The following is a 26,065-nucleotide window of genomic DNA, read 5'->3' on the forward strand; positions in this document are numbered from 1 at the left end:
AGCTATCCCATTCAAAAGCATTTATGTATTGAACAGGGTGTAGCACTTACCTCTAAGTTTAGAAAGAACTATTGTAAATGAAAAAAATTCCTTTTTTTTTTCAGGCAAATGTTAGTTGTTAATAATGTTAGTAAATTAGTTATTCTCATGGCTCAAACTCTGGATCATTCACCCTTCATCTCATCCAACCCTTTCTTAAATACAATATGTAGGTAATATCTTTATTTAAAAAAAAATGAGAAGATGGATATTAAGAATTGAGATTCCCGCTGTATGTGTTCCAATACTCCTCCCACTATGAGGTTCCCCGTCCACTTCATACCATATAATATAAGGTGACATTAGACAATCAAGTTAAACAATATTAGATTAGTAGTTGGGTCTATTTCTTTTATTCAGAAAAGCGATTATGTTTTGGCTCAGGGATCTATTGACAAACGATAACATTGTTTTTAAAATTAAGATTATAATAATAATGAGCCAATTGCTAGCATACAAAATTATTTAATTTAAAAGGATGCCCATATATGTTGCATTGCATTGGGGGAAAAGTAAGCTTAGAAATAAATTAATTCCTTCTAAAAGCAACTTTGTTGGTGAGTCATCTTTTGTGGTTATCATGATCCGTGGAAGTAGGGCTGAGCATCGGGCGGGTTCGGGCGGGCTCGGGTGGCACACACCGGGTTTGGACGGGTTTGAACCAGACATATATCAAACTGTTACCGACCGTGGAAGCCTCGGATATCTCGGGTGCGGGTTGAATCGATGAGCGGGTTATGCGGGTCGGTTAGTACGGGTACACCATTCTTCTCCTTCTTCCCCCTTCCTCTTCCTGGCCACATCTATTCTTCCCTTCACGACTCTATTTCCACACTTGCCTCGTCTAGGAAACACCATTGTTAAGCATCTTAGAATGAAAAAATCTTGCAAAGATGAGATCTTTACGATCTCTAGTGGTGATAACACTGCACGACCGCCGCGACATGAAACACAAGCTCTTATAAAGCTTTGTGAACATGGGTGGCTGTGCAAGAAGAACGGTGGTCGGATGTGGAGGTTTCTGCTGCGAACGGTGGTGGTTTATGAGCAAGTGGGTACTTGGGCTGGTTTGTGGGAGAGAAGAGGTGATGGTTGTGGTAGCTTCGGATGATGAGAATTGAGAAGGAGGTTGTGGGTACTTGGGCTGGTGTGTGAAGAAGACAAGAGTTTGTTTATTTTATCATACCTCTTTATTTCTTTGCAAAGTCACGTGAAAGGCTAGTATGACAAAAAGTTGAAGCTATGTGTAGCTTGCTGGCTTGTGGCAGAAAAAAGTTGATGGCCCTCAAGCCTCATCAGTCATCACAGTATCACACTGATCAATGGTCATAGTCCCAGCCTAGTGTGACAGTCATAATAAAGCTGGCACATCACGTGTAAATAAAATAATTGATACCTCGGGTCGGTTCGAGTTTCGACGATTTTTAAATATTCAACCCGAACCCGACCGTTTTTACCCATCTGGAACTATAGCAGCTTAACCCGATCTGATACATCCGACCCGACCCGCCCGTTAATGTTGTTTTGGACTCGGTTAAGTCGGGTTTGGGTCGGGTCAAATAATCATGCTCAGCCCTACGTGGAAGTAAGAAGACTAGAGGCAATAGTAGGGTGATCGGTATGCCTTAAGCTCAACTGATAATTCAATCCCTTCAATTGTCAATACCTATTAGGTCAACATACTCAGGTTTGTACTAAGCCTCCTCTTATGATGAAGGAGCTCAAAGTCGCAGGAGACTATCGTCTCCTTACTCATGTCTTTTCTTACCATAAATGTCCTCAACATTTACGTGTTGAAATTCCAATATATCGAACTAAACTAATTAGGTCACCATGATCGCATCATCTAAAGGAGACCTTCAGTAACAATGAAGTATCTTTAATATGACAATGATCTCTCGAGAGGAAATCCCTCGTTATCTAGAACTTCTATTCAGCTTGAAGACTTTTAGTCGACAACTATCAATGATTTTATCTTCCCTACTTGCACGATGTCCCCTTTAAAAATAATATTATAATTTTTTCGAACACCAATAAACTTAACAATAATGTATTTTGGAACAAATAATTTTCATTTATTATATACTAGTTAGTAGTAGTAATTAATCTCTTTAATCAAAACTCTTGTTGTGAATTTAATTTAATTTAAAAATCTCTCACGAAGAAACCAAATATCCCGCTTGCTTTAATAAATTGCAAAGTATTGTATTAATTTTGTCATTTTCTTACTCCCAACCATAAATGGCGAAAGAGCTTCTGCAGCTTCCTCTGCTTCTGCTTCTTCTTTTTCACCAGCAACGGTGTCGTTTTGCACCTCCTCCACCATTCTCGAACCTCGCATTCTCAGATTCGTCTCTTCCTTCAACCCCTTCCACTTCTACTCTCTGCTGAACTAGTTTTCATCCTCGCTCAGGTGCATTTCCCCTTTTTCTCTTCAAATGCGTTTCAATTTTCGCTTTCTTAGATTGATTTCTTCCATTTTCTGCATTTTCGTTTTCCGCGTTCACTCTTTCCTTTTTCTGCACTTCGCTTCGTGAAATTCGTATTCTGTAACCGTTTTTCCTGCTCTGCATAATTCGTCAGTGTAAGATTGTTATCAAGAAATGTAAGCGAGGAAGAAAATCTTGGCACTTCATCAGTTCCTCTAGAATTTCTATTTGTCTAGGTTTCTAGCAAATCAAACTGCATAATCTAATGTAATATGCAGTTACTGTTATTTTGTTTCCTTATAGAGCACAGAATTACGAACTATGATGCTGTATCCTGTGTTGTAATCAGCATTTCCGAAGCCAGCCGCAATTTGATTATACATACATATGTGCCTGCATCCAGTTTTTGTTTATGTAACCGAGAATTTGATTATCGAAGACGAGTGCTATTTGTTGGACTCTTTCTGGTGCGTAATCGCCATTGCTTGGATTGTAATTTTCTTCTTGCTTGAGAAAGGAGATAGTGAAATTTTTTACTTACAACTTAGTAGCATGAAGCATATGTAATTCTTGAGTAATTTGGCTTTTAGTGTAGTTTTTCTTATTTTTATCAATCAATTTAATTGACTTTTTTAACCTATCACTGAGCGCGCAGATCAATTGACGGGGTTGATCTAGTTTAACCAGTGGTCTCTTTGAGCACTGTATTAAATGCTCGAATTGAGGGTTTTGACGCTTATAATGATTCTACTCGACTGGAGCACGATTGCCTTATTTAGAGGATACCTTTGGTCCCCATAAAGAAATTTGTTTTTTTTTTTAACCTTGTATGGAATTTTGCTTTAGTATTCATTCTTTTATTTATTCATTTCTGGTCTTGTTGAAAGGACTTAACATGCTTCATTTAGTAAGTACTTTTTATCCAGGAAAGGGAAACCTATTACATATTGACGACATGGAGCAGTATGAAATACGTGAGCAAATTGGAAAAGGTGCCTTTGGTTCTGCTCTTCTTGTGAAGCATAAGCATGAGAAGAAAATGTGAGAATTGAAGCCATATTATTTTTTTCTTCCGTTTAATGTCTATATCAATTCATTTGTGCCTTAACTTTTTTCGTATGAATTGTGTAGATATGTGCTGAAGAAGATTCGCCTTGCCCGCCAAACTGAGCGCTCACGTAGGTCTGCACACCAGGAGGTTTGTGCTTTAGTTTCTTTCAACTAGTGAGCTAATTGAACATCTTGTTTCATTTTCTGTTTTTTTCTTTTTTCTTTTCTAGAAGTGTTCCTTCTTTGCTTGATTCTGCTGCATGGATTCCTGCCTTTGTCTTGGTGCAATTTTTTTGTGTTCTAGTGGAATTTCATTTGATGGATTCAAGGCTGTAAACTTATCAACCTCAGTTGACTTAAGCCATTTGATGTGTAATTATTTGTGGATATCATTCATGATATTATTTATTTATTCATTTATTTTTTCTTTTGGTCTCTTCAGATGGAGCTCATCTCCAAAATGAGAAATCCATTTATTGTAGAGTATAAAGATTCGTGGGTAGAAAAGGTATGCGCTTCTTGACATCTACAATTTTACTTTTCTACACCTCATAAGTTACAAGGATAACTTCTACAGTTCTACTAGAAGCTTGGCTGAATAAGCCTCTAATGGATGATTGCTATTATACTTCTCTGCATTTGTATCTTAAAATCTTTCACGAAATTTTAACTCTTGGACTATGTCTCTTGCGGTATTAGGGCCTCTTTGGTTTGGAAATTATTTTCTGTTTTGTTATGATGTTTTCACAAGAAATCCAATTTCTGTATATATATATGAAAAGAGAAAATTAAGTCAAAACAAGGAGACAATTTTGTATTGTTAATGAAAACATGAAATGAAAGCATAAAATGTTTTCTCATATCAAATATGGCCATTTGTTTTTTCTTTTTTGAGTTTCATTTTCCGTAATAACAATAAATTAATGTCAGCTGTGATGGGTTAGGATTATCTTAAATGGAAATTTCCAAAAATGATGACTAAAAAGGCTAAGTAATATAGCTTTGTTAATGGTTTAGATTTAAAAGTTCCTGTCTAGATCATTGCTTTGGCTATTCCTTCTAATATTACAGTTTTGCTTTATTACTGATTGTTGATGGATGACATATAGACTAATTTCAACTGCTTCATGCTGGTCTATTTGATGTCTTCCCTGTCAGGGTTGCTATGTGTACATTATCATTGGTTATTGTGAGGGTGGAGATATGTAAGTCGCTTATCTTAGATTTTTGCTGGCATATAATATATGGTTATATATTCTTTCACTTGGATACTCTCTAATTCACATTGTTGATGTAATACAGGGCGGAAGCTATAAAGAAAGCTAATGGTGTTATGTTTTCTGAGGAGGTAGCGTCTGAATATTTTTCCTTGCAAAAATTATAAACTTAAAGATATCTATTCGCCTTTGGACAAGAATATTCATCTTTAAGTAAATTAGAGAGTATTTATACTTGGACCAGTAAAATCTAAAAAAAATAGTCATATATTTGCAGAAACTGTGTAAGTGGCTTGTTCAACTTCTTATGGCCCTTGATTACTTGCACATGAACCATATTCTTCATCGTGATGTCAAGGTGAGCAGCAAAAGCTTCTTTGCACTTAGTGATAGTGTTTCTATTTACATCTAAATTCTATATATCCATATACTAATGAGAAAATCACATGATTGTATCAGTGTTCAAATATATTCTTGACAAAAGATCAAGACATACGTCTTGGTAAGCTATTCTGTTTTTCCTTTAAATAGAATTTAGATGTTTCGATTTTTCCTTACAAGTGATCAATGATGAATTAGGTGATTTTGGACTTGCCAAAATGTTGACTTCAGATGATCTCGCCTCCTCTGTAAGAAATATTGAATCTACAAATGTAGGTTACCTTCCTGATAGTAACTTTTTTACGGTAATCATCAGCATGGATTATCTTGTAATTTAGGTTGTGGGAACACCTAGCTACATGTGCCCTGAGCTCCTTGCTGATATACCTTATGGTTCTAAATCAGATATTTGGTCCTTGGGTAAGCACTCTTGTATTATGGTTAGTTTCTTTGATAAGTATATTATTATCTGGCTGATGAAATTGGTTATTCAGGATGTTGCATTTATGAAATGGCCTCGCATAAGTCCGCTTTCAAAGCATTTGTAAGTTTTCTTTTTTAATTTGAAGGTTTTTTCTTTTCTGTGTCTTGTCTTCTTGGAATGTATTTAACACTTTCATCAATGCTGTTGTTTTACCAATTTTCAATTGTTTATCAATCAGATACCCATGTCTGCATATCAATTTGAATATAATCACATTACCTTGTTTGGACATGTTTCTGTGTTCTGTTGACTAACCAGCACAATCAAATCCTAGATATTTACTGTCTCTGTACCTCCATTTGATTTGATGTATTTTGAACTTATGTCAATTTGTTTTTAGCGATTTTCTCTGTTGATTATCAGCGGCATGCATTTGGCTGCATAGTTATACTTTTATGGGCCTACTTTTATCTATTGAAACATTTACTGCTTTCATATCTCTTCTGTGACCTTTGCTTTTTTATTAAGTTAGATAACTATCTTTCAACTTCTTTGAACAGGATATACAAGCCCTGATTATGAAGATTAATAAGTCGATAGTGGCTCCATTGCCAACAAAGTATTCTAGTGCATTGTAAGTCTTTGTTCTTAGTAATGTAGTAGTTCACTTTGGCTTGCTACGAATTACATTAGCATGCCTTAACACTGTTAAATTTAGCATTTTTATTAACTCAGTTCCCAAAATTGTTACAAGTTAACAGCTATGGGCAAACAAAAGAAAAAGATCATTGAAAGCGAGGTGTCTTGTAAAATTATAGTAATTGATTAGTTATATTATGAACTATATGATTGATCTGACAATTTTTTTTCCCCTCTTGGCAGTCGAGGTTTGGTTAAAACCATGCTAAGGAAAAATCCAGAGCTTAGACCCAGCGTATGTATAAAGATTCTCCTCTGACCTAGAATAATTTAATGCAAAGTACTGGTGAGGCAGTTACCAGCTACTTCTGTGTCTTATTTGCTATTTGATTGAACCAATGTCCGATAGTAGAGCGGATACATTTTACGTTATACTATTATCCAAAAAACAAGCATGCAATTCAATCATTCTTCTAATTTTCTTCATCAAATTGTGTTTTCTCAACACTGCTGTGATTAGGCCAAGCTTGGAATAACAGTAGGATTTGCTTTCTATTTATCCTATTGGGATTCATTCTTCTTAATCAAGGGTTCCACTTAATAAGTGCATGTGGTAACCATTGATGAGAAAATCAAGAGTAGATCAGTAGATGTTCCCATAACCATGATAGGCTATCCATTTACTTGCATTTTATGAGGGTTTCAAACCATTGGTAATATCTTAAAGGGTTGTGAATGCTGCACTTTGTTCTCTATAGTCAATCCCTTAAGTTAATGGATCTAAATCTACCCTTCGGAAGATGGGTTGGTTTAGTGATGGATTCCGCTTTAAATGTGAAGGATATTGACATAATGACTGATTGACAGAAATTGGAATAATATAATAAGTGTCCTGAAAACTATATTGAGAAAACCAGTCCAAATAGCCCATTCAGCTGAAAGCCAGTGAATGGGTTAGATGTTCAGTCCAATTAACAGATAAAAATCATCAAATAACTGGTGTGAATCAGAGGAAAACTAGTCGAACTGGTTTAAAACTGGGGAAGAACCAGTTTATCTATTATTTTGTTATTTTCATATGTTAATTTTCTCATCCAATCAAAAACAATTTTGTTAGCCAAATAAGATATTACTTTATATAATATGATCACTTTTTACTAATTTAAACTTTGTAATAGCTTGATTTTGTATAACTTTTATATTAGTTTATTGTTTAATGTATTATAGCTATAAAAAATAAAGATTATATATGTTTATCGTCACTGTAAAATTGGCACATATTGGTTTAGTCATCATTAGATTTTGATTAGTTTTTAAGCCTTGGAAAATACAATATTCATGTGGTTTTTTTGTATTTTCTAAGAACAAAATATGAATAAATCTCAACAGGGACTAAAACAAAAGGATACAAACTTTATAGGATGAAAAACATATTTAACCCTAATATTAATTATCACCTATTCTGACTGTTCCAATGACTAGAAATTTTTTTAAAATGTTGCCTTGAATATTTCAAGTTTGTAGTAATAGCAATGAAGAGACAATGGTTATGACTTATGAGGAGGTCTTCTATAACCACCTTTTCTTTGTTGCTTTTTTTCATGTACTTATGGAGGCAGGCTGCAGAGTTACTTGGGCACCCACATCTTCATCCATATGTTCTTAAGATCCATCTCAAAATCAATAGCCCCAGGCAAAGTAGGCTGCCGTGTCATAGGCCAGAACCCAACTACATGAAGAAAACTAGGTTTTTGAAGCCAGAGGGTGATCCAGTGTCATACTCTGAAGATAAGGAACATTCTTTCAACAATGACCGGACTTTAAATCCTAGTGTATCTGGAGCAGAGCAAGATTCTCTATGCTCTACCCGAGAAATAAATTGCACTTCAGATCATTTGAATCAAGGGTTAGCTGAAATGTGTGTTGGAGATAGCCATGACGTGAAGTCATTCTACAAGCCAGCCGTTTCCCGAACTCATAGTGTTACCAAGACTGCAAGACTTACTTCATCGAAAGCATCTGCCACCCCGAAGAAATCAATGGAACCCTCGAAGACTCATAAGGTGGTAATGCAAGCTGGAGTCAATCATGTTTTAATGTTTGCCACATATGGTTTTACCATGAACTACTCTTGCTGCTATTGCTCAAAATGATAGATGTCTGACTTTCTGAAGTTCATGTTTGCAGCTTCCTGTTTCGCACAATAGGAAACAACCTGTCCATGCAACTCGCAGAGTATCATTGCCATTGCCAAGAAGTTGTGTCATTCAGCAGCCTCCCCGCAGGCCCAGTATTGATTTACTTGGCCATGTGAATTCGCCCAATATTTCGGTTAACTCTCCCCGTATTGATAAGATGGCAGAGTTCCCATTAGCATCATATGAAGATCAATCGTTTCCCATCAATAGATCTTCACCAACCTCTGTGCAGGGTTCCTCAGGATACCCTCCTTGTGGCAATGATTCAACTTTGATAGACAAATGCACAGTCGAGGTATGTGACAGAGCCTACGTTAGGCCTAGTTGTAGGGATGCTTGGCAGGGAATCAAGGTCAAACACAGCATGTTCACTGTAAATGATGAGGGAAAAAGTCGCTCTTCTGATCAAAATGGAACTGGTAGAGCATCAAGCCACAACTCTTCAGACTTGCGCCGCCGACAGTTTGATACTTCATCGTTCCAACAAAGGGCTGAAGCCTTAGAAGGGCTGCTTGAATTTAGTGCAAGATTACTACATCAGCAAAGGTATGACGAACTTGGGGTTTTGTTAAAACCGTTTGGGCCCGGAAAAGCTTCCCCAAGGGAAACTGCAATTTGGTTAAGCAAGAGCCTCAAAGAGAACGCTTTCAACCGTGAAGAATCCGCCTAAACTACTGTAGTATCTCACGTTTAATGCATGTTTGGAAAATGTTTGAAAATCGCATATAACAATGGCATATTTTATAAGCTGTGCTGAAGAGCTTTTGCGATTTTAGATTTTGAAACGCTTAACCAAACATGCTAGTCATGTTTGCAGGATATTGGTGTTTCTTCCTTTACAAATGGGTGACATTTAGACAGCTGACTTTTTTCTTGGTAAGGGCGTTTTTTTCAGTTTACTCCCTTTACTGAACAATGGTAATTCAAGCTTTCAATCTGATGAATGAGGAAGACCAACGATATTTTCATGACCCAAGCTTTCAATTTTAACAATTCAAAAAATTTCTTACACTTCATGACATTCACACTACTTGCATTAATGCTCGACTTATCTGCTTGGTAACCAACCATACACCTCTCTTTTGCCTTATAAGTGCGTATTTGAATATCAGTTGTGTGTGAGGTGAACGAGCTTTTGACCACGAGGAATTTCATTCACTTTTTATTTTGAAGTGTGTGAGTCCGGTGCAAATGAATAACCAAACATACGTAAGGTAGATAAATGGCTCGTAAGGGCTTAAAGCATTGTAGAGGATGATAATAGATGACCTTAAGCATTAGTTTACAAAATTGAGTTATTTGCTTGTCATGCAACTTAGCAAAAGAGCATTCAGTAATAGGAATCACTAGTGACAGTGCTGCTGCCAAAGGAATCACGCTTGCTGTCCTTCATCGACCCATGGAGATTAATGACCCAGTGGTCCAGATTTCCATGATCATAGCGCAATGATTTTGAGAACAGGTTTTGCCTTGGACCATTCAAGGGAGATTCTGCAAACTTGATTTGGTGCTTCGTTCCCTGTTTGGGTCGTTGTCTCGGTTCGCTCTGAGACCTTGATTTTGCCTTTGAAGATTCTGTGTTGTTCATGAAACTTGGTGACCATGACTGGCGGTGAGGCACTATGTGGTGAGGGGGAGTTGATAAATCCATTGTTGTTGGGTTAAAATCAGACATGCGCCGGTTATTGACTGGACTGTTTGGTGCTGTGAGTAAAGTTTTCTGCTTGTATTGATTTTCTCGTTTCAAAACTGACAGATGCTTTGAATAGAATGTCATGGAATCATACTTTCTGCTCTTAACTTGTGAACAATCTAGAGGGCCACTTCTACTTTTCAAAGGTTCGAACCTATATTTCAGATGCATATCCTTTGAATCCTACACATAATAGTCATAGCTATGTTATAGATATTAGCTAGATTGCAGCATAACATTAGGAATCATACTTTCTGAAAATGATCCATTAACTTCATTAAGATAAAATTTCGATATAATTTATGGTTTTACTATAGAAGAATCATATTATGCCAATCTTCAGATGATAACATTAGGAATATTTTGCAGGGGCTTACTTTATTTTCTTCTGTTACGCGACCTTTGAAGTGAGGAAACTCTCTATGTTGCGGAGGCTGCTTTCCGAGCAGATTTGCTTCCTCTGCCACTTGAATTCTGTGAATTCTGGCTCTAACTTGAATGGCCATCAACGCATGCATGCCACGCATAGTAGCAGTTGCTTGTTTCCTCACAAGGTGACCCCTAACTAGTGCTTGTATCTTGACTAATCCCCTTAATGCATGCAATGCTCTCCTTGCCTGAAAATTTGCATCTAGCATGTTCATCAAAACTAGTCTAATTGTTTGAAGCCATGGCAGCATAGGATGTAAGAAAAGCTATTAAATTGTTAGAATACAATGTTCTGTGGCCATAAAAGATTTGGAATTGAAATCTTTTGTCCCAAATGGTGTCTCAAATTCCTATTCCACCAATAAACGGTAATGAAGATCTCATTGGTAGAAATACTTCATTGGTGGAACATGAAATTGAGACACCATTTGGAGACAGAAGATATTGATTCGAAGAGTTGATGACTAAGGAGAGGAATTTATACCAAATATGAGCGAAAGGCAGCCTGAATTTTTGTAGCAGCTGCTATTCTAACTTCAATGTCTTCACAAGCCTTTGTCAGTGCTGTTTGAAGACACCTTGGAGAGTGAGTTTCCAACAAGGCCTGTATTTGCAGTTTAGCCAAGTCACCCGAGTCAAAAGATGTGGAAAATTTATTCACTGCTACCTTGCTTGTTATTCTTGCACTTCCACCTACTGGTTTTCGAAAGCTCCATCTGCGCTTCACTTTGGTATCAAAAGATGTTTCAGTGTTGTTCTCCGGGTAGAATATATCAATCTTCTTAAACTTCTCTTCTCTTTTCCCTAGAAGAAGGTTTTTGATCCATTTGCCAGCCTTCCCCATTTCTCTTTCTGTTCCTCACCTTCCAAAACACTCCTAAATGGGAACTAAACAAGTCAGAATGACAGACAGAAAAGGTTGTTCCTATTGCTTGAAATATCCAGAAACAGAATTAGGAACACACAAGAGAGCAAATTTTCTTTTGCTCCTATGTTAGTTCTAATATTTTTACACATGCATTATATATACTGCATTATTCTACTCGATCAGTGTTACTCTTGTTGGGTTGTTATGCTGCTATTTGACTATTGATTACTGGCTTTGGCCTGCAAAGCTTTCCCTGTTAAAGCCACTTGCCACCCTCGTGTAGTTCCTGAATATATATAATTTGGGGAGCTTTCTACTTCAACATTGCCTCAGCATGATTGTCAAGAGCCGTAAATTTTTCTGACTAGAATTCAGTAATTTTTAGGGGACCGAGCTGTTAAAATCAAAACATCACTGTTTTATTCAATGACAGTGCCTCTCTGTAGAAACAAGAAGGTAAAAACCTCACCGTTTTATTACCTTTTTTTTGTTTCTTGCAATGCTTAATCCGAGATCCAAAGGCTATACATTGCTTGCAAGAAACTACTAATGATACAAAGATCTTAATTAATTAAATCAATTTAAGATGTTTTGTATCATCCTATAATGTCCATTCTAGAAGATTAATTAGTGAAAGATGGTCATTTTCCAATTCTCTAATATTAACTTTTCACCTTCTTTTCCATTATATCTCTCCTTTTTTTTTTTTTCTATCCTCCTCCTTCTCACATCGTGTGGAAGCAACACTTACCTTGATTAATTATGTTTGATTCAATGTATGCTGTCGTACCCTTTTGGTTTGGCTTTGATATAGTCAAAGATATGCAGCGTTAGAACATAGAAGAATCCAAGAGCCTTCACATCAAGCGACAAAAGAAAGTGTCAATGCTTTGCATTTTGCACTTGATTCGTTATCTCATTAGTAATTTAGTACGCTGGTTTTATGTTTTTATCTCTGTATCCTTCTGCTTTTTCTCTATCTCGACTAGCTTCTATATAAAAAACTATCTTCTGCTTACACTTCACTCTCCTAGAGGTCAAATTTTTAATCAATGAGTACTTGGTTTTTAATTCTTATGACTTATGAGTACTCTACTACTCTTGTGCAACAATGACGGGTGCTCGATCGTACAAAGGACAAGACTATGGGATCACGTTTTTAATTGGCCTGAATGATCAATTTTTTGTTCTTAGATCTCAAATTCTGCTTATGAACCTTCAGTAGCTCTTGATGAAGCAAATCCATCTGTTAAAATGGAGGTGAAAGTCTAATAAGGTGCGCTCCACTGTGGTAGATTTGGACACATCTTGGTAACAAGCAACAGAAAGCATGGATTTCAACCTGAATTTTAGTTTAAGAACCCTTCTTCTATACACAATTTATCATTTGAAGACACTGATGCAAAAAATGAAGATTAAGTATCAATAAAAGAAGCAAATCCACTAGTTGCTTAAACCTTCTGCAGTAATTAAACCATCATCAACATAAACAAACAGCTTTTCACAGTTCTAATCAAGTCAGGTCAAGACCTCATGTGGGATTATGCCTATTGCCTACTGAGGATTTCAATCTACATGTTTGTATGGTACTTGGATACTAGATTCTGGTGCAACAAATCATATATATCCTCCCCTTTATGGTTTCAGTCATACACAAAGATCAAGCCTATCATTGTCAAAGTCACTGCACAATATCTTGGACCAGACAACTTTTCTCCCATTTCACATCTTAATGTTCTGCACCTACCAAATTTTGCTTACAATCTCATGATCTCTACATTCAAACTATGCTCAAACCTATAATGTTTAGTTTGCTAATTCAAGTTGCATTTTGCAGGAGCAGAAATCAATATGGAAGATTAGTTCAACAAAGAAGCTAAAATTTGCTACTCAACATGGATTGAAGCAGGATTTTGACCCGTTGAAGTAAGTCAACATTCAACGTGATTTTGCATTGAATTCAACGAATATCCAAACACGAGTGATTATGAAACTTCTCGGCGCAGATCAAAACATGCTATAAATTCCGCAATGACTTTTGTACACTGCAATTCTGAGGAACCAAGCAAGCACTAGAGAAATGAATTTATCAAGTTTTATTGTTATTCCCCGCTCAAAGGGGATGATAGGATCTCAAAACAAAAAATAATACACAGACACCAACCAACCATTGTTGAGAAAACTGGAAATTCAATTAACTTGAGAATCAACAACAATCACTTGTTCTTGACTTCAACTCCATCCTTGGCAGCAATGATGACTGAGGTAGCCATGTTGAGGAACAATCCATGCTCCACCACGCCTTCGAGTGCCGAAATCTCAGCTCCGGCGGCATTTGCATCCCTAATCGGAGTCTTGAAGTACAAGTCAACGATGTAGTTGGAATTATCAGTGACATAGGGTTTCCCACTCTCATCCAATCTCAATTTCGCATCCACACCTTCTTCCTTGAACAATTCCTGAAGCCTCGTCAGATTGTACTTCCAGCAGAACTGCACCACCTCCACCGGCATCGCCAGCCCGGAGCCGCCGAGGCCGGAGACGAGTTTGGTGTCGTCGACGACGACTACGAATTTGTCAGACGCGGCCTCGACCATCTTCTCCCGGAGAAGAGCGCCGCCGCGACCCTTGACGAGGTTGAGGAAAGGGTCGACCTCGTCGGCGCCGTCGATGGCGAGATCGAGGCGGGGATTGTCGTCGAGGACGGAGAGCGGGATGCCGAGGGATCGCGCCTGCTCCTCCGTGCGCTTGGAGGTGGGGACGCCGATGATGTTGGTGAGTTGGCCGGAGGAGAGAAGCTCGCCGAGCTTGGCGACGACGAAGGCGGCGGTGGAGCCGGTGCCGAGGCCGAGGACCATGCCGGACTTGACGTAGTCGACGGCCTTGTCGGCGGCGAGTCTCTTGAGGTCGTCTTGGGTGAGGGTGATGGCACGGATGGGTTTGGGAGTGGCGGAGGTGCGTAGTTTAAGGGAAGTGGGGGTGCGTAGGATAAGGTGGGAGGAGGCATTGTGGTGTGCGGAGGAGAGAGATGGTGGTGATGAGAGGGATAAGGAAGCCATTGACAAAATTCAAGTTCAGCAAACACAGAGTAGCAGAATTGATTCGATTCGATTAAGAATCGATTCTATGAAGTAAGTGTTGTTTTCTCCTATGTATATGTATGAATCAGAATTATATATGATTATGATATGATCCTATCTACTACTATCTTGTTTGTTTGGTTGGTAATGGTAGGTGCAGAAACTGAGAGTGAAACTGAGACCACACCAAAGGTTTGTTTCTCTTTTCCCTTTTATTTATCTCATCAAAATGGTTCCTCATTGGCTTTTGGAGGTTTACTTTCAGCAAAGTGGGATATTCCTATTACCCTTTAACAAGATTAATGTGACTTCAAATTTGTGCAAATGTATTGGATAATTTCATCCACACCTCTCTTTTGAGGTGGAGAGGTGGAATGGTGAGAGAGATAGGAAGAAAAGAAAAGGTAAGTGAGAGAAAATATGAGATGTGATAGATGATAAGATGAGAGAGATATAAATAAAAAGAAGTGGAAATGGAGTGTTTAAAAAATGAGATGTGTATATATCATTACTCACATAATTTTAAAGAGAGGTAAGATGAAAGGTTAAATTGTATTTATTCAGTTATATCTCGAACATTTTTCTTATTTGAATTTCATGTCTTGGATACTGATGAAGTTGAAAATATTATCGAGAAAAAGGTCAGTTGGAAGTTGAAAAATAATAAAAAAGGGAGAGTGCTCCAAATTTTTAAAATTTCTATTTAAAATGAAATGAGAGTGGATTTTTTTGACGTAACAACTCCACATCTCAACTTAAAATTTAATATATCTGTAATGGTACTTTGTAATATTTTCTTAGAAAAATTATCATGAAATAGGCTAGCTGTGATACCCGGGGCTGACGAGGGCGGGGAGTGATCGCTGGTGCAGTGAGGCACGGACAAGGAGTGGCTTCTAACAGGCTTCTAGGCGGAGGGGCACATGAATGAACTGATCTCGCACCCGAACAAGAGGTATTCCGAGACTATATAGGCATGAGACCGTACAATTGAGGAGGGTCTAAAAGATTTGATTGGTACTACTCATAACAACAAGTTGCATCTTCTTTTCGGGAGCCCAACTCATAAAAACTCCATGGTTAAGTGTGCTTGCCTTGGAGCAATATTATGATGGGTGACCTACTGAGAAGTTTTCCTGGGAAGTGCGTGAGTGAGGACAAAGCGCACTAAAAAGACTGTATTTAAAATAAACAAGCAGATTGAATTGACTGACAGAGTTGACTTAGCGGAAACTAACATGAAGCCCACACCTACACGTGGATGAATAGAGACTGACATAATTTCATTCAGCCCCTCTTCATCAACGAGCTTCATTATCTTCATCTTGAATCAATCTTCACTTCTTCCCTTCAGTTATCTTCATTATGTTCCTTCTATCCAAATGATCAGTATCTGCTTTTTTCCTATCATCCCGACTATATCTTTCTATGTAGATATCATCCAAGCCACTTTTTCTCGAGTCTAGTATATCTCTTTGCCTGTAGTTATCATCTCTATGTCTTTGATAGGAAGCTAATTCCTATCAAAGATGAACATTAAGAACCCTAAAATCTAAACTAAGAAAAGATTAGAAAATGATAGAAAAAAAAGACTTGGTCAATTTTCTTGTTACCATTAATGAAAGGGAAACACATACTTATACTAGGAAAGATTTCTAAAGTAACGATAACCTTACAAGTGGCTAAATCCTCTTAAGTGGAACATTCTAGAATATTAACTAATACATCAAACAAAATACTAATTCCACTAAACTTCATTGCATACGTTTGGGGTTGTGGTGGTAGAAGAGGTTGGCCCAATAGTGCTATCAGTCTTCTCCATATGCTTTTCTCTGTGTTTCTTCTCTACAAGGGAACCCAACTCTCTTGTATATCTCCTGCACTCTTTTGATCCCTAGGACCTCTATGAATATGATCTTTAAAATCTTTCTTCCTACAATATTTTTTCCCAACTCGGTCATCCCTGTAATTCCTTTGGTGTTTTGTACCTCGCTTTGGACTTTTAGGAATATCCCCTTCAGAAACCATTTCGTATCTTGTATTATCTCTGTCCTTCAAGATGTATTTTGCATATTGTTGTTTCGTTGCCACATCTCCAGTGCAATTTTTCCTTATATATTTTGGCCACTCCTTTGACACACTTTGACTAAAATCCACATGTATCCTTCGATCATCAATCAAAGCATTGCACATCTTCAAATATGCCTGCTGGACTTAATTGTTCAAGTCGCATATCATCATCATCAACCTCTTCTTTACACTTCCCTTCTGGTGAAGCATCAGGAATGAACTCAGTTAGCTCAGGAGGATCAACAAAAGGATCATCCAAGATGTATGTGTGCTTGATTCTTATATTTTTATATGGTCTACTCTTCTCATCCACATAAGCCTCATTTATTCTAGTCAAAACCTCAAATCCTTCAACTACCTCACCAAAAACTGTGTGCTTCCCGTCAAGGTAATCAAGGTCATCGCGCAGACTGATATAAAACTGTGAAGCATTCAAATTCTCTCCTGCACTTGCCATGGCAACTGTTCCCGTCTTAGAATGCTTCAGATCGATATGAATCTCATCACTGAAAAACCGAGCTTGATCGCCGTAAATAAACTTGTAGATGGAATCACCACCGGCTCCAGTTCCAGTCGGATCGCCGGTCTGAGCAGTGAAATCCTTTTGAACATTGTGAAATAGACAGCCATTGTAGTACTTAATCTTGCAAAGCTTCAAGAAGTTCTTGCAGGTCAAGGGGCAATTTTGGGTGTGCAAATCAATCACCAGGTCCCCTAAACTCGACACGATCAACACTGACATCACCTCTGTCGACTACAAGTCCTATATCTAATATTTGCAGCGAGGGACAAAGACCAACCGGAGGAAGATATTAAAGCTTGAGACTATATATATTGTTTTGGCTTAAATACTCTCTTGGTCCCTGAAATTGCAAAGGGAATCAAATCTGGTACTCGTAAAACTTTCACATCAAATTGGGTCCCTAAAATTATTTTTTTAATCTAATTGGGTCCAAAGTGTGTCTGGGTCTGATGTGACTTGTTTTTTTATCTCACTTAGCTTTTCCACGTGGCTTTTATTTTTCTTTTAAAATATAATTAATTGTTATTCTCTGTTTTTTTTAATTCCAACTCATCATAAAAAAAATCTAATCTTAATCTGAAGAAGAAAAAAAACCTAACCTAATCTTAAAAAAAAAAACCTAATCAACGATTTGACAGAAAAAATCCTTGGGTTCTAATTTCCCAAAACCTCATCAACACAGATTAATTTTCCAAAAGCCACGTGGAAAAGCCGAGTGGGATAAAAAACAAGCCACATCAGATCTCGACACACTTTGGACCCAATTAGATTAAAAAAATAATTTTAGGGACCCAATTTGATGCGAAAATTTTACAAGGATTAGGTTTGATTCCCTTTACAATTTCAGGGACCAAGAGAGTATTTAAGCCTATTGTCTTTATTACTTTTGGTGAATAGGAAAATAATACAAGATAAAATTAGATACTAATATAATTTCACACATTGAAAAAAAAGAATGCAATCAATCAAAGGCGGATTGTCGATCATAATAGATATAGTAACGTTCAAAAAAAAAGATAGAGTAATATTGTTTTCTCACTCAAACAAAAACATTTTAAAACATTTTTTATCTGAAAAATACTAAATATCTTTAAAAGATCTGAAAAATATGTTAATAAGCATATTTTAAGGAATCAGATTACTTTAATTAGGTTTCAAAAAAAGATTACTTTAATTAATAAACTTCTTAGTAATATATCCTAACGCAATCCTTACACCGCAGATTATGTTAGTCGATATTAGTAATTTTCCTTACAATTCTCGCAAGTCACCAAAGAGAAAGAGGCATGGAGAACGCACAGTCACAACAGTATTATGCCTTTCAAGAATTCTTCAAAGCCTTCATGCAAACCACTAATTCTTCAAAGCCTTCATGCAAACCACTAATCCTTGGTATGCTCTCTGTCTCTTTTTTCTTTCTTTCCATGCATTCTCACTATAAGTCTCTTAAAGTATGATCTTTTATTTAGTATAATACTTGAAAATCTTGATTTTCAACATAAAAGTAATCTTTATTTAGATATACTTTTCTCCCTCGAGATTGACTAATGTGGTTAGTTATTTCATTCTTAAACTGCATTAACTAGTTACTTTGTCCTGTATTCAAGTGCTTTGCAATGTGAAGGAATTACTTTTCCTTTGAGTATGGACGCACCGAGTAAAACATAATGAAACTTTCTGTTCACATAACATCAAATTACAAACACGATTTCTATAGAAACATGCACCTAGTATGGATATGGTTACTTCACCTTTATTTTGTAATTCATCATGCTTCGGGATCATGTAGCATAATTGCTCAATCTGGTTTCTGTTATAAAGAATGCTTGGTAGGTTAGATTTGACGATTTAACTTGTCTTGGTGTTGGGTTACAGGAACTTACTAAAAGGGTACTGGCAGAATGGAATATCAAACTTGGCTCAAAGTTGAAACTCAGGGATGAGAATGGTAAACTGTGGCCGGTGGCTATCAGGGAAAAGGGGAACAGGAAAAGCAGGAACAAGCGTTGTTATTTAGGTGATGGATGGGGGAATTTCCTGAGGAGTCACAACATTAAAGAAGGCTACACATGTGATTTTCAGTTTGTTACTAACAAAGAAAATGTAGCCGAAGAACTGCTTGTGCGTGTACATCAACCTTCAAAATGCTCATAGTATAGGTGAAACCACATGTAAATTTGGGCATGAATCTTTTATTTTGGTTTGGACCAAGGGTTTTTAATCTCTAAAATAACTCGGTGGTTTTTTATTTTTTCATTAAAAGTAAGATGGGTTTCACTTTTATGCATGCTGTTAAAGTCTCAATGTTTGCTTTACTATCAAGACCAAGGTATTTCTATCACAACTCTTTTGAACTTTGCACACATCTTGAACAAAATAAATTAAAAATGACAAATGGCATATAACTGTACACCCAAGCCAAGAAGTTCTACTTTGCTGAATTCAGCTTAAAATTTACCTATATTTCACGTTGTTTCGCATAGAGATCAATGCTACCAATTTGCAGTCGGGAAGTAGAATTAATGTCTCTGACTGCCAGGAACCTAAACCTGCAAAGACAACTTTTGTCACTTGGGGAGAAAAATATGAACAGATTCAGCTGTGAAATAAGAATAATCTAAGACTATGCATTAACCCACTTCAAATGCAATTAATATGCAAAAATTTCTAGCTCTAGTTTTCATCTTACTTGAGAATATATTCATTTGAATTCAATTGGATATATGATCATTTTTATGATATAAATATCTAATTTATGAATTCTACTGTACAATATTCAAAGTCATTTTCATGTTTTTAAGAAATCAATTTATAAAAATGAAAATTTAAATATTATGTTTAGCTTAGTTATCGTAGACTTGTAAAGCTATTTGTATGACAATGTAAAAATATAAACATAAAGTAGTAAAGGAAACTGGATCAAGTTAACAATATTTTTCAAAATTAGCAGGTCCAGCATAGGTAGACTGAAAAAATATAGAAATAAAAAAATAAAACTAAAACAATAAGAATCATTGTATGTTCTACGCTGAGTTGATCTTATTAGACTTAATGTCTCCACTGTGCTACCTGAAAACATTAGATGGAAAACTTGCTGAGTTAATCGTGTATGTTCTACGCTGGAAACGATCTTCAAAGAACTGTGAGGTTTGCTTGTCCAAAACTTGCCAACTGATCCCCTTGTCATTGCTCCCTTCAAGAATCCTGAGAGCATAACATACACAGAGAATGATCATGATTCGTGAAAGCACATCACATGCTTAATTAACTAAGTTTACACGTGAAAGCTCAGTTATCAAGCAAAGAAGGGTTCATCAGAATCTTTTTAGTAAAAAGGAACCAACAAATGAACACACCATTACAAAAGAGTAACACAAAAGAATATAATTTAACAGCATAATATTTTTTAAGGATTTGATTCTGATCAGCTGACAGTGTTATAAGTCTTATACTACCAATAAACTATATTGCACTACCTTTTCAAAAAAAAAAACAGTTAAATCTTTTCTTGGAAGTAAATATCAAGTTACTGTAGTTAAAGTACACTTTCTTATTATAAGTGTAACGAATTATAAATCGAGAATGGATTAAATTAAAATTAATCATCTATGGAAGAAGAAGCAATTACACTACTATAATTTGGAGCAATGTAACTTATTAGGACTAGTGAATGCACCAAGTAACTCAACTACTAATTAATTAACGATAATATAAGATGACAAGAGTAAAATATATTTTCAAATAATATCCCGAAGTCCATACCAGTCCATTGGATCCCTTTCTGGTGCATCGTTGGCAGACATCAACTCATATGCCGCAAGTTCAAACATGTTGTTATTAAATGTTTTATACCCGACCCAACAACCTACAAAGTAAGATATATAATGAATTTTTATATTAGCAACAAGAGAGCAGTGTCTGCTGCACCTTTATAATAGTAATATAAAGAAATCACACTTTTGGCGCTAGCACTTAAACTGGTTATGCTTGGGTTTCTTGCTTGATTACTTTTCATTTCAGATTTATGAACTATTTTTCATAGATCTCAAGACCAAATGCGAAACAAAGCATAACTCCTAAGAACGAGTAATTTAACATGAAATTATCAATTCAGAGAAACTAGCTAGACACAGTCAATTTACAGAAAAACATTCTAAGCAGGTAGTATACAACCTGTTTAGAAAATCTGATAGGTGTTAAGGAATATCAATGAGAAGAATAAATGACTAAGGCAAAATACTTGCAAAGAAGGATTCCAAGTCAAGTATTCAACATATGATAAGATAGTTTGATGTAGTTGACAGAAATATCATCTGCTATGAAGTTATAGTAAATAGAAGAAAGAATACATGAAGAAAATTTCATAAATATATAACTAAATGACAAATATCATGCTTTCCATTTGTAGGTGAAACACAGCAACTTCTTTATTAAGAATTATATAGAACAGTGTTTAACTAAAACTACCATCTGATGTGAATAAATTCTAATACTCTACAGTCCCAATTATATTAATTAATTAGTTAACTAAACCTTTAGCTCCATTTGGCTCTTCCCATTTTGATATTCTAGTTCCATCAAATGCTGATGTTACCTGAAATTGTATATAAGAAATGAAGTCACAAATGGTATAAGCCATAAGTATTGGTAAACAAATAAAATAAGCCAGATTATATAAACTCACAATCCCAAAAGGCAACTCCTCTGCACTTGCAATGACTGATCCAGAATGTAATCTATTTAACTTCAGAAGCGGCAACAGAAACATATTTTTCCCATACTTTTCAGACTTTTTAAGATTGTAAATCAGATCATCTAGAGCATCCAATACAACAGGCAATGCTAAAGAAGTTAATATAGGGTTACCAGCCAAACAAATTTCAACCTTCCCATCTGCATTCACTATTTTCTCCAGTGAAAGTGCATCAAGTAGGTCACCAAAAGATGGCAACAGTTTCTGAAATTTAGAGTTATTTAGAACTAAATCAATTGAGGTCCTTCTTTTTTTAAAGGGGGAATTGGAAAGATCCAATATTATTCCTTTAGTAATTTCAAGTACTTCCACAGCTTCAGACCTTGTTAGCTCGTCCCCGATAAATTGATAAAGGAAAGGATGAAATGCATTATAAATCTTTGTCACATGCTCATCTACGCACAATCGAACTGGACAAGTAGAAGAACTTAGGTTATCAGAACCAATTTCAGATCTGGATTTGCGCCATTCCTCATTCCCACTTCTTCTTCCAGGTAATGTGAGTGACTCTTCATCTTCAGAATGCAAACTCCTCTCTAGTTGTTGGTTTTCTTCCATATCACGGGCTTCAATAACTGAAAGTAACTGAGATGTGAAGTCTCTTCGACGTTCTTTTGTTATATTAGTGAGAAGAGTTGACAAAGAAGACTCCGTAAGCATAGTACGCCGAGAAAGGACCTTAAGTTTTAAATAAAATTAAAAAATTCATTCAATTATCAACCGATCAGGATCCTAACTCCTTATGCATGAGGAAAAAATATTTCATATAAAGTGAAAACAAGAAAAGTAAGAATATAAATTCTAAAACCTACCTCATGCCACTTCCTTGTGTATCGTTTGGTGACATCATAAGCTCCATCTTTGGCTATGGCAATCACATAATTTAATTTCTTATTCCACCTATGCCATGGATTTTAAAAATTTGAGAAAACATGCACGCAAGATGGAAACTTTTCAAAAACATAATATAAAAGGCCAATATAAAATCATTCATGTGTCTTTGACCAATAGCTTAAGTTTTCAGGATAGTTGGTTTCGTGACAACTTTTAATAAGGACAAGGACGACTACTTTCTCAAATCAATTAAATGGAACAAAGCAATGAATATAGAAAAAGAACTGTGAAATGAATAATACCCTTTTTCATATAATAATGGCCTGTCATAGATTCCTTCACACGGGTCAAGATGAATCCATCTGTAAGATCATAGGTCATCAAAAACAAATAATGTCCCCAGAAAAAGTTTTAAAAGAAGATTACGAGAACTATAAGCTTTTGGATCAATTTTACCTTCCTATGTATTGAGAGAAACACTCCATCCAAACATGATCTGTGAAGTCCAAGATCTGGAGATTAACCAAAACCAGTTAGAGAAAACAATTGCTCATAAGATTGTACACCATATACAAAATTCACAAGCAAAAGTCTAAGGACATCAATATTCAATACCCATTTTCCCTAGATAGTGAAAACTGGCCCAATCATCACATAAAAAATCAATGATCACCACCATGTGCAATATCACAAAATAAGTACTTAAATATTCAAAACCTAGTCTACATCAAAGAACAGTGATACATCATTTACTCAATTGCATCATAATAAACTAAGAAAGATTAACATGCTAAAAAGACTAAATTTCATCATCCAATTACAAACCAGACGTGAGTCATAGCCAAAAGCTCGACAGTAGAGCGTGAAGCAATTGGCCCATTCTCCGCAGCGTCCTTCTCTTGTTTCCACAAGCTGCAAATTGAAAGAGAAAAATTGGAGTATCCAACACAAATGTGATAGGCATAGCAGGATTCTGGCATTTGGCCAAGTACAATTACAGCATTAATAGTGTGACGCAAGTTCAGTACCTTTATTGCATCATTGTACCGAGGGAAGCGAGTCAGATTGGAGCATGAGGTGCAGCTGTGTTGTGGAAAGATAATTGTGAATAACCAAACAATTATGAACGTCAGGCACATAATAGAAGCTAAAATTAGTGAACAAGGGTAGCAACCTACCAGAATTCTTTACAAGCAGAAGGCCAAAATGCAAGTAACAATAATAAAACTAAATGGTTAGAACTAGATCTCCTAAATGTAAATAGATATGTAATGTAGGAATACTTCAGCACAAATAGGAAAAAGGTTTTCTAGCCAAGACCTGTTCTAAATAAACTAGAAATGTTTAGTAGACGCCCAAGTAGGATGACTACACCCAAGCTAATATGAGAGAAAAAGGAAAATAAGAGAGAGAGAAACTATAGATGTGATAAGAAGAGAAAGATTAGAGAAAAGGTGAATGTGGGGTGTCGTTCTGGTTGGGGTGTTCAAAATCAGGATTGAACTATATTCTAGCGGGAAATAACTTATTGATCTTGAAGAATAGGATACTCCCAAATTAAAGATACTAATGTTATAAATTAACAAAATGTAGCAGTCAGATCAGTTGATTAATTCTAGCATAAAGGTGGTTCAAAATTAGTTCGAATGTATGATGTCACAAGGAAACTTAGATATATGTCAATTATGTTATTTACTAAAGGCACATTACTAATCACAGTATAAGGGGAAAAATAAATTCACATTAATTTAAAGTATACATTCCACGCTCATACCGATAGAGTTCAACTCTGGAAGCTCCATAACGAGTCTCGGAAGGAAGTGGAGCAGTCATACCCTGGGCTACAGTTTGGTTGCCACAATCTTGACAAGATGGTGAATTCACCCATCTATGAGATGAGGTGAAGAAGGAAAGAAACAAAACAAAGATCAGAAACAATCAGGCAAAAGGGAAAAGGCATGATGGTTAAATGGTGCTTTTAATAGGGAGGGAAAAAAAGATGCAACTAAACCTGAAGGATTTCTTGAACCAGAAAAGAAGTTGTAGCAGGAAAGCATGATCTTGTTCTATTTTTGATGGCTTGAAGTTCCCCTCCTGGAGTATGTTTATCAGGTTTACCAATTACAAAACAGTTGTAGCAGAGTATGAAAAGCTAAAGCGTATGAAATGGGAATCCTGAAGAAAACTTAGACATCTGATTCCTATGAATTAAGATGGTCTCTTGAAAGAGAAAAATACACCCACTTACCTTGGCCAAAGAAACCAAGGCTTTCTCCTCAAGCTCTTCAACAGGAACGGTCTTCCTAGCAGCCTCCTGACGTATTGGGTCCTCATACTGTATACATATCACAACAATCAACATATGGAATCAATTGAAATATAACATTCATAAGGACAAGATTACCATGTGTCTTTAGCATTGAGTTTGCACTTTGCAAAGCCCCAAATCATGATTTGACCAAAAGCTTTTTTCCCTTATAACATTTGCTCAAACCATGGCTTAGAGATTTCAAATGCAAAACTAAGTACACTGATTCATCAACTAGGATTGGAGTTGGCCTACTTTACTTAATTTATTTAAAACTAAACCCTGTTTTCACACACACTATATGCATCTTCATGAACTAATGTATTGTGTAACTGTGTTCCTTACTGAGAAGAAAAAAATTCAATAAAATCAACTATGACAAAGTATATAATAAGGTGAAAATTACCATGAGGACTTGTGTAACGTAAGGCCTAACTCTACCCTCAAATTGTTGAGTATCTTCGCCGGCTACGAATTGCTGCAACATAAGTGCTTCCTCCTCTGCCTGTGCAGGTAGATATAGTGCATGTAAACAACACAGACAGAAAATGAAAATCAAAACAAATTTGAAGACTGAAAAATGGAGGTAAACAAAGCCAACCTGCAAGAGTCTAGCCAATTCCTCATCGGAATTCAAGTGGTCGGCAGTGCTGGATTGAGGTTCAGGGTCGTCGTCGTCGATGGAGACGAGTCGTAGCTTATCGGAAATGGTGGTGAGATCGGAGTCGGTAGCGACTGCGGTGTCGTTTTCAGCTGCGTAAATCTTCTGTTGAGGAGGTGGAATTGAAGTGAGAGAGTAGAGCTGGAATTGAAAAACCTGCAGTGGAAGTCGAAGATCATGGTGATGAAGATGAAGATTGAGAATTGAATTGTTGATTGAGAAAGAAGAGAACAGGAGAATACTTGGAAGCCATCGTCGGTGTCGTAATCGAGATCAACGTTGGAGTGATTGTGAAGCACCTGGAATTTGCGAAGCACCATTTTTCTCTGCAACTGAACTGAAACCCTCCAACGATGTATCAAAAAGATGAAACAAGTGAACTCATGAGGGTGAATAGTCACGTTGGTCCCTAAAGTTACACCAGTCGGGCAAATTCGTCCCTATTCTTCCTAAATGGCTCCCGTCGTCC

General features: G+C 36.5%; 4 protein-coding genes and 1 pseudogene across 12 annotated transcripts; 1 reads left to right on the top strand and 4 right to left on the bottom strand.

Moving 5' to 3' along the window:
- Nucleotides 1-2,257: 2,257 nt before the first annotated feature.
- Nucleotides 2,258-9,348, top strand: LOC130731261 (serine/threonine-protein kinase Nek2-like). Of its 9 annotated transcripts, none has more exons than XM_057583489.1 (16): nt 2,258-2,452; nt 2,772-2,935; nt 3,124-3,509; nt 3,600-3,666; nt 3,961-4,026; nt 4,677-4,723; nt 4,821-4,866; nt 5,013-5,093; nt 5,195-5,237; nt 5,315-5,364; nt 5,455-5,536; nt 5,611-5,660; nt 6,101-6,174; nt 6,423-6,474; nt 7,799-8,242; nt 8,367-9,348. In XM_057583489.1, exons 3-16 carry the CDS (start codon nt 3,298-3,300, stop codon nt 9,045-9,047), a joined length of 1,995 nt encoding a protein of 664 aa, XP_057439472.1. In that variant the 5' UTR covers nt 2,258-2,452; nt 2,772-2,935; nt 3,124-3,297; the 3' UTR covers nt 9,048-9,348. The 9 variants fall into 9 exon arrangements, with proteins under 9 accessions (XP_057439472.1, XP_057439475.1, XP_057439480.1 ...); XM_057583492.1 differs by having other exon boundaries at nt 2,818-2,935; XM_057583497.1 differs by having other exon boundaries at nt 2,818-2,935; nt 3,395-3,509.
- A 274-nt stretch (nt 9,349-9,622) lies between these two features.
- LOC130731263 (protein IQ-DOMAIN 19-like) lies at nt 9,623-12,888 on the bottom strand. The gene is made up of 3 exons (XM_057583498.1): nt 10,984-12,888; nt 10,448-10,687; nt 9,623-10,253 (listed from the first exon to the last, which is right to left on the bottom strand). Exons 1-3 carry the CDS (start codon nt 11,341-11,343, stop codon nt 9,708-9,710), a joined length of 1,146 nt encoding a protein of 381 aa, XP_057439481.1. The 5' UTR covers nt 11,344-12,888; the 3' UTR covers nt 9,623-9,707.
- Nucleotides 12,889-13,418: 530 nt separating this feature from the next.
- LOC130731264 (probable ribose-5-phosphate isomerase 3, chloroplastic) lies at nt 13,419-14,673 on the bottom strand. The gene has a single exon (XM_057583499.1). It carries the CDS (start codon nt 14,424-14,426, stop codon nt 13,584-13,586), a length of 843 nt encoding a protein of 280 aa, XP_057439482.1. The 5' UTR covers nt 14,427-14,673; the 3' UTR covers nt 13,419-13,583.
- A 573-nt stretch (nt 14,674-15,246) lies between these two features.
- LOC130731265 (peptidyl-prolyl cis-trans isomerase CYP59-like) lies at nt 15,247-18,243 on the bottom strand (annotated as a pseudogene).
- Nucleotides 18,244-19,327: 1,084 nt separating this feature from the next.
- LOC130731260 (peptide-N(4)-(N-acetyl-beta-glucosaminyl)asparagine amidase) lies at nt 19,328-25,992 on the bottom strand. The gene is made up of 16 exons (XM_057583487.1): nt 25,839-25,992; nt 25,537-25,752; nt 25,342-25,440; nt 24,876-24,962; nt 24,639-24,721; nt 24,402-24,515; nt 23,656-23,710; nt 23,453-23,539; nt 23,084-23,139; nt 22,930-22,989; nt 22,606-22,693; nt 21,725-22,471; nt 21,574-21,634; nt 20,803-20,905; nt 20,110-20,244; nt 19,328-19,589 (listed from the first exon to the last, which is right to left on the bottom strand). The coding sequence occupies exons 1-16, from the start codon at nt 25,914-25,916 to the stop codon at nt 19,499-19,501; spliced, it is 2,160 nt and encodes a 719-aa protein (XP_057439470.1). The 5' UTR covers nt 25,917-25,992; the 3' UTR covers nt 19,328-19,498.
- Nucleotides 25,993-26,065: the final 73 nt, after the last annotated feature.

Source organism: Lotus japonicus, chromosome 1, assembly GCF_012489685.1.
Source record: "Lotus japonicus ecotype B-129 chromosome 1, LjGifu_v1.2".
Lineage (NCBI taxonomy): Eukaryota > Viridiplantae > Streptophyta > Magnoliopsida > Fabales > Fabaceae > Lotus > Lotus japonicus.

Bases quoted from the DNA above. Each gene is read 5' to 3' on its own strand.
- LOC130731261 (XM_057583488.1), top strand. From the start codon at position 3,298: ATGGAATTTTGCTTTAGTATTCATTCTTTTATTTATTCATTTCTGGTC. The intron at 5,661-6,100 runs GTAAGTTTTCTT...TTCTTTGAACAG, and splicing joins AGTCCGCTTTCAAAGCATTT to GATATACAAGCCCTGATTAT. The intron at 6,175-6,422 runs GTAAGTCTTTGT...CCCTCTTGGCAG, and splicing joins ACAAAGTATTCTAGTGCATT to TCGAGGTTTGGTTAAAACCA.
- LOC130731263 (XM_057583498.1), bottom strand. From the start codon at position 11,343: ATGGGGAAGGCTGGCAAATGGATCAAAAACCTTCTTCTAGGGAAAAGA. The intron at 10,688-10,983 runs GTATAAATTCCT...GCAAATTTTCAG, and splicing joins CTGCCTTTCGCTCATATTTG to GCAAGGAGAGCATTGCATGC. The intron at 10,254-10,447 runs GTAAGCCCCTGC...TATTATGTGTAG, and splicing joins GCGTAACAGAAGAAAATAAA to GATTCAAAGGATATGCATCT.
- LOC130731264 (XM_057583499.1), bottom strand. From the start codon at position 14,426: ATGGCTTCCTTATCCCTCTCATCACCACCATCTCTCTCCTCCGCACAC.
- LOC130731260 (XM_057583487.1), bottom strand. From the start codon at position 25,916: ATGGTGCTTCGCAAATTCCAGGTGCTTCACAATCACTCCAACGTTGAT. The intron at 24,722-24,875 runs GTAAGTGGGTGT...AACATACTCCAG, and splicing joins CCTTGGTTTCTTTGGCCAAG to GAGGGGAACTTCAAGCCATC. The intron at 20,245-20,802 runs GTATGGACTTCG...TTATGCTCTCAG, and splicing joins GAAAGGGATCCAATGGACTG to GATTCTTGAAGGGAGCAATG.